Source organism: Petromyzon marinus, chromosome 53, assembly GCF_048934315.1.
Source record: "Petromyzon marinus isolate PM22_M1 ecotype Great Lakes invasive population chromosome 53, UKy_Petmar_22M1.pri1.0, whole genome shotgun sequence".
Classification (NCBI taxonomy): domain Eukaryota; kingdom Metazoa; phylum Chordata; class Hyperoartia; order Petromyzontiformes; family Petromyzontidae; genus Petromyzon; species Petromyzon marinus.
In genome coordinates, this window is record NC_133719.1 from 296630 (window position 1) to 309599 (window position 12970).

The 12970-nt window shown below is 46.1% G+C and overlaps 1 protein-coding gene across 1 annotated transcript in view; it reads left to right on the top strand.

Annotated features, from left to right (window-relative positions):
- The first annotated feature begins 9780 nt into the window (after positions 1-9780).
- The window catches only part of LOC116953862 (ATPase MORC2-like), a 54311-nt gene continuing 51121 nt past the window's right edge, over positions 9781-12970 (top strand). Inside the window, exon 1 of the mRNA XM_076051882.1 lies at positions 9781-10099. Coding sequence (XP_075907997.1) covers positions 9987-10099 — 113 coding nt within the window. The 5' untranslated portion in view covers positions 9781-9986. The remainder of the gene's footprint in view (positions 10100-12970) is intronic.

The window sequence follows — 12970 nt, forward strand, 5'->3', positions numbered from 1 at the left end:
CGGTAACCTCAGATTCTGCATTGATTTTCGGAAGTTGAACAAATTTTGATTCAAAGCTTTCGTGACTGCAGGGATTCATATTCTTGGTTCTTTCGGTAAAGTCACGCAGAAGGGAAACAATAAAATAATAAAAATGTAAAACAATGACATTCTCACGACGTTTCCACTGCAACACAAGCAATCATTATCAGGTGTGAAAACCACAGCAGGAAAAATTGAAAAAAGTGGCGTTTTTTTAACGTTAGCACCACGGAGAGCGATTTGACAGTTTGTTCAGATGGACGAGTCTATGTTCGGAAAAGAGGAGGGGGGAGACAAAAATAATGGATACGGTCTGAAAGCCACCTTAAGTGCGATCAATCAATTAAGACCCGAAATGGTTTATCAAATCCTTCCAATGATTGCTAAGCCAGAATTCATCTTCTCGGTTGAAATTGTCTCTGCGTTCGTATATGTGGATAGCCTCATGAACGAATCTCTCATGGTAGCCTGATGGCTTGCAAAGAAACTCTGTCTTGGAGAAGTCAATGTCAATATTATTTTATTGTTTCCCTTCTATGTGACTTTACCGAAAGAACCAAGAATAAGTTGAACAAAGTTTCGGTGGCCGACGCATATCCGCTCCCGCGCATGGACGACTCGCTAGACGCCTTGTCCAGGGCGTGATATTTTTCAACTCTCGATCTGTCTTCGGGGTTTTGGCAACTGCCCCTGGACGACTCGTCTTAGCCGAAAACCGCGTTCTGGAAACACCCCAGGGTCTCTTTCAGTTCAATTGCCTTCCGATGGGCTTGAACTTGGCTCCTGCTACCTTTCAACGTTTGATGGAGCTAGTTTTGACCGGCTTACAATAGGATACTTGTCTCATTTACTTAGACGATATTATTGTTTTTAGCCACACATCTCCGGCGTTTGCGCTCCGTTTGAGAGGATGCGCTCTGCTAACTTGAAATTGAAACCGGCTAAATGTACGTTATTTGGGTCACATTGTCAGCTCGGAGGGCATCGGCACAGTCCCGGAAAAAACTGCCTGTGTTCGCGATTGGCGTGGGTGATGTACGCAATTTCATCGGATTTTGCTATGGTCGCTAAACCCTTGCACACGTTAACTGCTAAAAATCAGAGATTCAAATGGGCCGAAGGAGGCTGCGTTTTTGGCTCTCCGCGAGCAATTGTCTAATGCGCCCACACTCGAGTATCCAGATTTTTCCCTGACATTTATACTTGACACTGACGCTAGCGATACGGGCATCGGCGCCATCCTATATCTAGTTAAACATGGTGTTGAGAAGGTGGTCGCGTATGGCAGCCGTGTCCTTTCCCCGGCGGAACGTCGTTATTGTGTCACCCGGCGAGAACTTTTGACCATTGTTTATTTCATTCGCCAATACAGGCCTTACCTCTATGGCAGGGAATTTGTTGTCTGTACTCATCATGTGGCCCTCTAATATTCCCTGAAAGTCCAGCAGCCAGCTGGCCAACTCCCTTGTTGGCTCGAAATTTTGCAGGAGTTCTCTTTCACTGTGGTATATCGTAAGGGTTCTCGGCATTGCAACGCAGATGCTTTGTCGCGATTGCCACAGTCGCCTCAGTGCCCATCTTTAATCGAGCCGTTGTGGACCCGTTGTGTCACAGCCGCGTGCTGTCATGTCTGCGATGGCTGGCTCGGAACCTCCGGGGTCAGACGCGTCAGTCGACGGTGTGTTGCAGCTTCCGTGCTCTGTGTGGGTGCGCGAGCAGCTGCTGGATGACTCCTTGGGTAGTTTGCGGCGTTATGCGGAGCACGCGCAAGCGGCTCACGCTCCCAGTGAAGGGGGTCAGTTGATATTGCACGACAGCCTCTTGATGTGGAGAGAGGAAATGTCGGCTCGCTGGCTGATTGTTGTACCCGTGGCCCTCCGTAACAGCTTGGAAACTCCGTCTCCATCTTTATTGACATTGCAGCACGATTATTATTGGCCGGGGATGACAGCTAATGTCTCCAAATTCATCCAATATTGTGCGGGATGTGCACAAAGGAAACCGCCACAGCCGAAAGGTCATCCGCTGCTGCAATCTATTTCGGTTTCGCGTATGAACAAACTAGTGACGCTCATGTTCTAGGCCCTTTTCCGGTCACTGCTAGAGGTAACAAATTCCTCTTGGTGGGAGTGGAATATTTTGCTCGATGGCCGATGGCTTAGCCGCTGCCGGATCAGTCGGCGGCCTCCATCGCTAATGTTTTTGTGAACGGTTATGTAATGGACAAAGGCGCTCCGGAACAGCTGCTTACGAACCAAGGTCAGAACTTCTCCTATAAGGTGTTGCGCGAGGTCTGCGACGCATTGGGCATGAAGAAAATCAGAACGATGCCATACCACCCTCAGATAGATGGGATGGTCTAACGTTTGAACAGGACTTTGTCCATCATGCTCTCTCAGACAGTGGATGCCAAACAAGCTGGATGGTCGATGGCGGTTTTTAAATAGCCGACATCGCAGCACAGGCACCGACGAGTGACGATCAATCGGCCTCTGGGATGGAGTAGAAGGCGGCCATCGAGTCATCATCGAGGGCCGTTGGCAGGGCCCGCAACACCTCGTGCTCCGACCAGTCGATGGAGCGATACGCTGCTTTAAAGCGGAGATGAAATGCCGTCCAGTCGCCCTCGGTCACGGAGAATGCGCGGACAAGCGGCAGCCGGCGCAAAGCAGCCGTGTGCCCCGTCGGCGAAGTCGATGTCGAGTCTGACGCATCTGCTGCAACGGCGGGTCCCGTGCCCACTCGGTCGGACACGATCGGCGTTATTGAAGCGACGTGTAGAGCAGCCGTGTCCGCTGCCGCCCTCATAGACGTCGTCCGGCCCGCTGCCATCAGCATGTTGAACATGTACGTAACTGCTGCCAGCTTGGTCTCCAAGTGTGCAGCAATGTCCCGCCAACTCTGTCTCGTTGTCCTGGCCGGAATTTCCTGACATTCACTCACTTGCGCTGAGGGCAGCCGGTACTCTGGTTCCACCAGCTGAGCAACAGTCTCGGGAGCCGTGGCGGGAACAACCTCCTCGTCGTTCTCATCGTCGGAAGGGTTGACGGGTAAATTATTTTGTTTGCCCGCTTTCTTTGACATGGCTGCGTAGTTCTTTTACCACGTCGACACCAAATGTAGTGTTTTTATTTCACGGGACAACTTATTTTTCTCCTGTGTCACTTTTTATTAAACGGAACTCCTCGCATTCGACACCCCGTAACTCCGTCGTGATTTTCCCGCTTGCGGTGCTTGCCTGCTTCGCTCCGCTCGCTCTGCTCTCCGTCTCTCCACTGCTTGCCTTCTCTCTCCTAGTCTCTCCACTGCTAGCCTGTTCTCACTCTCCTAGCCTCTCCAATGCTAGCCTATTCTCTCTCTCACTCTCCTTGCATCTCCACTGTTAGCCTGTTCTCTCTCTCTCACTCTCCTGGCCTCTTCATTGCTAGCCTGCTTTGCTCCCACTCTCCTAGCCTCTCTACTACTCGCCTGCCTGCCATGCTCCGCTCGCTTGGCTCGCTCCACCGCTGGCCAGCCACTACACACTCTGGATAGCTTCCCACTGCACACTCTGCTAGCCTCTCCACTGCTAGCCTATTACTATACACTCCACTGCTAGCCCCTCCCTATCTCTTCTTTTAGCTTCTCTACTAACCTACCGCCACATACTCTGCGAGCTTCTCTACTGCTAGCCTTCCGCTATACACTCTGCGAGCTTCTCTACTGCTAGCCTTCCGCTATATACTCTGCGAGCTTCTCTACTGCTATGATAATTGGTTTTTTTACCCTTTTATCTGGCAACAAAACTGACACCTTTTTTACAAGGAGTCATGTTTACATTGACCACAATACCTGCGGTCGGAACGCAAACAAAAAACAACAACTCTGATAATGTATGCACTGTCCTTGAAATTGATTGCTCCACACCCGAGACAGCTTTCTTTAGAGCCTCTTCTCACATGGTGTTGGACCGGAAGACGCAAAAAGGCGCACAACTCAAAGGCAATGCACCATCAGAGTATGAGAGCTCGGGGTAAGCATTTACACCATTGGAAACCTCATTTGCCAGAAACAATATATGATAATTGTTTTTTTCATGCTTTTATCTGGCAACAAAACTGACACCTTTTTTACAAGGAGTCATGTTTACATTGACCACAATACCTGCGGTCGGAAAGCAAACAAAAAACAACAAATCTGATAATGTATGCACTGTCCTTGAAATTGATTGGTCCACACCCAAGACAGCTTTCTTTAGAGCCTCGTCTCACATGGTGTTGGACCAGAAGATGCCAAAAGGCGCACAACTCAAAGGCAATGCACCATCAGAGTATGAGAGCTCGGGGGAAGCATTTAGACCATTGGAAACCTCATTTGCCAGTAACAAAATATGATAACTGGTTTTTTACCCTTTTATCTGGCAACAAAACTGACACCTTTTTTACAAGGAGTCATGTTTACATTGACCACAATACCTGCGGTCGGAACGCAAACAAAAAACAACAACTCTGATAATTCTAGATTTAAAGCTTTCGTGACTGCAAGGATCCATACTCTTTGGTTCTATTCGGTAAAGTCACGTAGGTAAATAATAAAACAACAATAATCACGACGTTTCGGCCACAACACAAGCGGCCTTCATCAGGTGAAGGGACGAGCCTGTCTGGAGGACAGCGCTGGAGTGGAAGAAGCCACGCTTAGATCACGACATTTAAGCTGTGTGAGAAGAAGAAGAAGACCACGGGCTTTGACAAAGGAATTAGCATATAATTTAGCATTAAAATGGCTCATTGAAATAGCTAAGTTAAAGTATACATATCCGCAGAGGTGCCCCTTGACGAAGGAATTAGCATAGAATTTAGCATTTAAATAGCTGAGTGGTTAGCTAGTAACTGGTCACAGAAATAGCTATGGTAAAGTCAGAGTATATACATTCACCGAGGCACCTAGTACTCATCAAACAGGAGAATTTAGCTAAACACAACCACGCTCAGACATCGGACCTGTGTGCGAGCAAAGAGGTGGTGTACGTGCCGGTGGACTTGCAGTTTGGCGAGGGGGGGGGGGGGAAAGGGGGGAGGAGGATTTTACCTATTGATGGTGTGAAAATGGGAATTTATAAGAGCTGCAAAAGTTTGGGGTACCACTTCTCGAAAAATATACTGTACCATTGAAATTAGTTTAATGTTTAGTTCGATTTAGAACATCTTTCCAATGGTTGCTTAATTTGAAACCATCCTCTCGGTTGAAATTGTGTCTGTGTTTGTAGATCTGAATTGCTTCATGAACAAATCTCTGATAAAAGCCCGTGGGTTTGCAAAGAACCTTGGTATCGGAAAAAATTATATCGTGATCCCCCACAGCATTGTAACAGTGATCAGCTACGGCAGAAGAATTCGTTTTGCCGTGTTTCAAATCTGATTTGTGCTCGCGAATTCGGTCAGAGACATGTCGCTTTGTCTCACCGATGTAGCAATAACCGCAGGTACAACTCAATTTGTAAACCCCGGGGTACTGTAAATCAGGAATGACATCCTTCACGGATGGGATCAGATCACGAATTTTGTGTACTGTATTGAACCGGACCTGGATCTTGTGTTTGTTTAGAATTTTGGAAATCTTTTTAGTAACGCCTGCTATATATGGAAGTGTGATGGTTTTGACCGGAGTATCAAGTGGTTGTTTCTGTATGGAGGGAGAGACAGCTTGGCGGATGGTACGGTCAGAGTAACCATTCCTTTTGAGGGCCAGGTGTACATGTTTTAATTCACTGGTCAGGTGGTGTTGGTCCGAAATGCAATGAGCCCTATGGTATAAAGTTTTGATGAGAGAATTCTTTTGGACTGGGTGGTGGTGGGAATCAGGTTTCAAGTAGGAATCTGTGTGGGTGGGTTTCCTGTAGACAGAATGCCCCAATGAGCCATCAGGTCTCCTCTCAAACAGAACGTCTAAGAATGGTAGCTTGCCATCTTTCTCCACTTCCATGATGAATTTGATGGCGGGATGTCTAGAATTGATGTGGTGTAGGAAAAGGTTCAGAGCTGGGAGGCCATGTGGCCAAATGACGAAAGTGTCATCCACATATCTCTCCCACAGGGAAGGTCTGAGGGTGGAAGTCTGGATGGCGTCTGATTCAAATTTCTCCAAGAAAATATTGGCTATCTCTGGTGACAAGGGGGAACCCATGGGGGTACCCTCATTTTGTTTGTAGAAGGAGCCATTCCAAATAAAGTAGGTATTGTTGAGGCAGTGCCTAACCAGTGCAGGTGTGTCGGGGTCTAGTCCATGTTGGACCAAATTTTCAATTATTTCAATGGTATCAGGTACTGGGACCTTGGTGAACAAAGAGACCACATCGAAGCTGACAAGGATATCGTCAGGGGACAGTACAACGTCTTTGACCATAGAGACCAATTGGGCTGAGTTAAGTACTGCTGAGGTGGTCTTGCCAGTGAAAGGCAGCAAGGTATCTGACAGAAAACGGGCTAGTCTATAGGTAGGGGAGTTGATCGTGGATATGATGGGTCGTAGTGGGGTGCCTTCTTTATGAATCTTGGGAAGACCATAGAATCTAGGGGGTCTTGCAGCAGAAGGTTTTAGGGAGGGACGTTTAGTTGGGTCGATTAGGGAGGTCGAACTTGTGATGATCTTGTTGGTTTTTATCGCTAGGCTATTAGTGGGGTCATTTTTTTATTTTTGAGTAACTTCCATCGTTGAGCAGATTTTGGATTTTGTTGTTGTATGAATCTTTATCCATAATAACAGTAGCGTTTCCTTTATCGTCTGAGAGGATGACTATATCACTTCTGTTTTTTAAATTCGCGAGTTCAGAGCGTTCATTTTTGCTGATGTTACTAATGGGTTTCTTAGCATTCTTAGGAATAGTGGCTATTTCAGCTCTCGCAACGTCTGCTTGGATGTGTCCTACGCCTTTGAGGGCTACATCGACCTGAGAGATGATATCATCTATTGGTATGTGTTTTGGGGTGACAGCAAAATTTAGTCCCCTAGCCAGTACTGTTTTCAGATTGTCCGAAATCGGGGTGCTACTCTGATTAATGACGATTTTGTTAACATCTAGTTTTGTTATATGTGGAACTGGGTTCTTCTTTGATAGGTGGTTGAATTTAGAAATCAGGTTAGCTTTACATTTGACTGACAGTGACTCAGCAGAAGAAGCAGTCATGTTGTCTACGTGATTCCAATCAGAAGGTGACATTTTTTGTGTTAACATTAAATGAGCTTGTAGGAGAGTCCTGTCTAAAGTATCGAGTTCAAATCGGAGTAGCCTTATCCTCTCTGAGATTAAAGATAGGCTGGCCTTAAGAAGAATCTGTTTAGAATTCACACTTCCATATATAGCAGGCGTTACTAAAAAGATTTCCAAAATTCTAAACAAACACAAGATCCAGGTCCGGTTCAATACAGTACACAAAATTCGTGATCTGATCCCATCCGTGAAGGATGTCATTCCTGATTTACAGTACCCCGGGGTTTACAAATTGAGTTGTACCTGCGGTTATTGCTACATCGGTGAGACAAAGCGACATGTCTCTGACCGAATTCGCGAGCACAAATCAGATTTGAAACACGGCAAAACGAATTCTTCTGCCGTAGCTGATCACTGTTACAACGCTGTGGGGGATCACGATATAATTTTTTCCGATACCAAGGTTCTTTGCAAACCCACGGGCTTTTATCAGAGATTTGTTCATGAAGCAATTCAGATCTACAAACACAGACACAATTTCAACCGAGAGGATGGTTTCAAATTAAGCAACCATTGGAAAGATGTTCTAAATCGAACTAAACATTAAACTAATTTCAATGGTACAGTATATTTTTCGAGAAGTGGTACCCCAAACTTTTGCAGCTCTTATAAATTCCCATTTTCACACCATCAATAGGTAAAATCCCCCTCCCCCCTTTCCCCCCCCCCCCCTCGCCAAACTGCAAGTCCACCGGCACGTACACCACCTCTTTGCTCGCACACAGGTCCGATGTCTGAGCGTGGTTGTGTTTAGCTAAATTCTCCTGTTTGATGAGTACTAGGTGCCTCGGTGAATGTATATACTCTGACTTTAACATAGCTATTTCTGTGACCAGTTACTAGCTAACCACTCAGCTATTTAAATGCTAAATTCTATGCTAATTCCTTCGTCAAGGGGCACCTCTGCGGATATGTATACTTTAACTTAGCTATTTCAATGAGCCATTTCAATGCTAAATTATATGCTAATTCCTTTGTCAAAGCCCGTGGTCTTCTTCTTCTTCTCACACAGCTTAAATGTCGTGATCTAAGCGTGGCTTCTTCCACTCCAGCGCTGTCCTCCAGACAGGCTCGTCCCTTCACCTGATGAAGGCCGCTTGTGTTGTGGCCGAAACGTCGTGATTATTGTTGTTTTATTATTTACCTACGTGACTTTACCGAATAGAACCAAAGAGTATAACTCTGATAATGTATGCACTGTCCTTGAAATTGATGGGTCCACACCCGAGACAGCTTTCTTTAGAGCCTCGTCTCACATGGTGTTGGACCAAAAGACGCCAAAAGGCGCACAACTCAAAGGCAATGCACCATCAGAGTATGAGAGCTCGGGGGAAGCATTTACACCATTGGAAACCTCATTTGCCAGTAACAAAATATGATAATTGGTTTTTTACCCTTTTATCTGGCAACAAAACTGACACATTTTTTACAAGGAGTCATGTTTAAATTGACCACAATACCTGTGGTCGGAACGCAAACAAAAAACAACAGCACTTATAATTGTATGCACTGTCCTTGAAATTGATTGCTCCACACTCGAGACAGCTTTCTTTAGAGCCTCGTCTCACATGGTGTTGGACCAGAAGACGCCAAAAGGCGCACAACTCAAAGGCAATGCACCATCAGAGTATGAGAGCTCGGGGTAACCATTTACACCATGGAAACCTCATTTGCCAGTAACAAAATATGATAATTGGTTTTTTACCCTTTTATCTGGCAACAAAACTGACACCTTTTTTACAAGGAGTCATGTTTACATTGACCACAATACCTGCGGTCGGGACGCAAACAAAAAACAACTCTGATAATGTATGCACTGTCCTTGAAATTGATTGCTCCACACCCGAGACAGCTTTCTGTAGAGCCTCGTCTCACATGGTGTTGGACCAGAAGACGCCAAATGGCGCACAACCCAAAGGCAATGCACCATCAGAGTATGAGAGCTCGGGGGAAGCATTTACACCATTGGAAACCTCATTTGCCAGTAACAAAATATGATAATTGTTTTTTTACCCTTTTATCTGGCAACAAAACTGACTCTTTGGTTCTATTCGGTAAAGTCATGTAGGTAAAAATAAAACAACAAAAATCACGACGTTTCGGCCACAACACAAGCGGCCTTCATCAGGTGAAGGGATCAGGCTGTCTCGAGGACAGCGCTGGAGTGAAACACAGCCACGCTCAGACCGCGGACCTTTAAGCTGTGTGCGAGGAAACAAGGTGCCTTGACAAAGGAATTAGCATTTGATTGGCCGACTTAGCATAGAGGTGGTGTACGTGCAGGTAGACTTGCCGTTTGGTGCAGGGGGGGGAGCGGGAGTTTACCTATTGATGGTGTTCTCTCTCGTCGATCCCTCTCTACCCCTGGTTCCCTGTCCACCCTTCTAACTCTACCCGTTCCCACAGTGACCCCGCTTTCGTCACGGGGTTCCCCTTAAATACTAGAGGAGACATGACGTCATAGAGCCGCCCAGCGCGCATGACACGTTCTGTGACGTCATCGCACTGGACGGCATACATGACGTCACGTTCCCATTTTACTCCTCTACACATGTACTTCCAATATTCGCATATCGAGGCACCATCAGTCAAGTTCGGTTCCACAGCGTTCCACATTAGGAATCGATAAGCTAGAAATCGACGATTCTATGTCCGAGATCGCGATTCTACGTCCGAGGTAATCGAATCGAACCAATTTCCGTGAAGACTGCAGCAAATGGTTGACATGACGTTTGAAGAGACGGCGGGCAGCAGCGGCCGAAGCAGGAAGGGGGACTACGGACTCCTCCAAAGGGCCGAGATTACGTGCAACTATCTGCACAGCAACTCGTGAGTCGCGGGGAGTGTTGGGCTAGGGAAGGAGACGCGTGTTGGCTCTGGGTGCCACGCTTTGCCCACTTGGGCGCGGCCATCTTGTGATGGACACGCGCACGTGGTTACCAAACCGCATTTGCATTGTTCAGTATTTTATTTGCAATCAGTCAAGGTCTATCCACTGCTGGATGTGTGTGCATATACATACGCAACTGCTAGCGAAAGGGCCTCTGCTAGGGGGTGAAATATCTTAGCAAATGGGCTAAACGTTATAAATGTATCATCAGCCATTGTCTTCTGCTGGATGAAGGCCTCCCAAAGCTGAGTCCGTAAAATGGGGTTGTTTGAGCATACTTCACTACACGGGTCAATGCGGGTGGGGGGAGTCCCAGGTCCTGTTCAGACATCACTCGCCACTGATGTTATAGCCCTGGACAGGAATCAACTCGAGCGGCTGGGTGGAGATTAGAGGTTTGCACGTGGTCAACCATGTTGGATTACGATATAGTTCATAGTTCCATTTATTTGGTACTAGCGGTAAGTACCCGGCGTTTCCCGGGCGAAAAAGGCAGACACACACATGGACTTACACACAGACATCGACCCACACACGTAGAAACACATCGATTTAGACGCACACACATATGGTTAAACCCAGGATGGATTGTTAGCAGGCCAGCCTAAATGTTTCTAACCGGCGAAGATGTTCCATTAGGTGGGTGCACGTTTCGCAAGCGTAGATAAGGGAGGGAATGACCGTGGCCGAGAAGACGTGGAGCTTCATGTGGAGAGAGAGACCAGGTAGCTTCCACACAGTGTAACATAGCCGATGAAAAGATAATGGCGCTCCACTGATTTGGAGTGAGACTTCTGCTGTTAAACCGGAACCGGTCATGAGCACACTGGGCAGGTATGGGAATCTCTGCAATCTCTGCACAACTGCCGCATCACCAATTGTGAGTAGTGGGGGTGGATTGTCCGATGGTGCAAAATACCCAGGCAGGTGCTTAGTTTTGGTGGGGCTGATGGTAAGGCCCCACTCTTAGTGACAAGCTCCAGGTTCAGCAGCAGTGCCTCCAACTCCTCCTGAGTGAGCAGCAATCACCAGAGCATCGGCATACATTACATGGTTGAGCAATAGGGAGCCATCCCTTGACTGCACCATTGATCAGCCTCCCATTATATCTGTACCAGATATAGAGTTGCACATAGCAACTCTGGTTCATTGCTTACTATTAAGAAACTAATAAGTTGGCAGATATTACAATAAGTTTTGTTGTGCAGATGACAACTCACCTTCATTGTTTACTATTATTAAACAAGTTGACAAATATTACAATAATAATCTTTGTGTGCACATGGGAACTCTGCTTCAATGCTTACTATTAAGAAACTAATACGTTGGCAGATATTAAAAAAATGTTTGTGTGCAGATAACAACTCAGGTTCATTGTTTACTATTATGAAACTTATAAGTTGCCACATTACAAGAATGTTTGTGTGCAGATAAGAACTCAGGTTAATTGTTTACTATTATGAAACTATTACGTTGCCAGTTATTACAATAATAATGTTTGTGCAAAAAACAGTTTCCATTATTAGCTTGATAAATATTCACTTTTTTAGCTGTGCTTTTATCACGCTGCGACGGTCTGCTGCCAGTCTGTCATGTGGCCTGCTGCCTGCTGATTAATTAACGTCAGTGCACTCGCAATCTATTATCTACACTGCTAATTTTACTTTTTACCATTCTCAGTGTATGCCAGTCTATAATCTGTTGCCTGCTTCTTTACCTCACTCAGTGTACTGCCAGGCTTTCATGTCGACTGTATTCTGCTTTTTCAGCTGCTGCCTGTATTGGCAGCTTTTTATGTTGACTGTAGCAATGCTTATGTCATTGAGTCGGCGTACTGGCAGTCAATCTAAACTGTAGCCTGCTTCTCAACTTACCTGTGCGTACTGCTGCTCTTTAATTTACACTTATTTCTGCTTATTTCTTCAATGCATTTCCATTGTTTCCATTGCTCATGTCACGCTATTTACTCATACGGAGTACTGCGATACTGATAGCTGTGCCTTGATCAGGGATTGCTGTGCACGTCCATGTGTGTGTGTGAGTCGATGTGTGTGCGTGTCAGTCCATTTGTGTGCGTATCAGTCGCTGTGTGTGTGTTAGCCCATGTGTGTGTGTTAGTCGATGTGTGTGCATGGCTCCATCTGAGTGTGTAAGTCAATGTGCGTTTGTCTGTCTATGTGTGTCAGTCGATGTGTGTGTGTGTACGTCAATGTGTATGTGTGTAAGTCCATACATGTGGGTGTAACTCGATGTGTGTGTGTATAAGTCAATGCGTGTGTTTGCGTCGATATGTGTGTGTGTTTGAGTCCATAGGTGTGTGCGTGTAGGTCCATGTGTGTCTTTTTCGAACGGACAACGCCCAATGTGTGTGTGTACGTCCAGGTGTTTGTGTGTGTGTGTCAGTCCAAGTGTGCGTGTCAGTCCATTTGTGTGCATATCAGTCACTGTGTGTGTGTTAGTCCATGTGTGTGTGTTAGTCCATGTGTGTGCATGGCTCCATCTGAGTGTGGAAGTCAATGTGCGTTTGTGTCTATGGGTTTCAGTCGATGTGTGTGTGTTAGTCCACGTGTGTGTAAGTCCATATGTGTGTGTGTAAGTCAATGTGTGAGTCGATATGTGTGTGTTAATCCATGTGTGTGTATTTAAAGTAGATGTCTGTGTGTCACAGTCCGTATATGTGTGTAGGGCAATGTATGTGTCAGTCTATGTGTGTGTAACTCCATGTGTGTGCATCTAAAGTGGATGCCTATGCGTGTGTGAGTCCATATGTGTGTGTAAGTCCATGTGTTTGTGTGTGCGAGTCAATATGT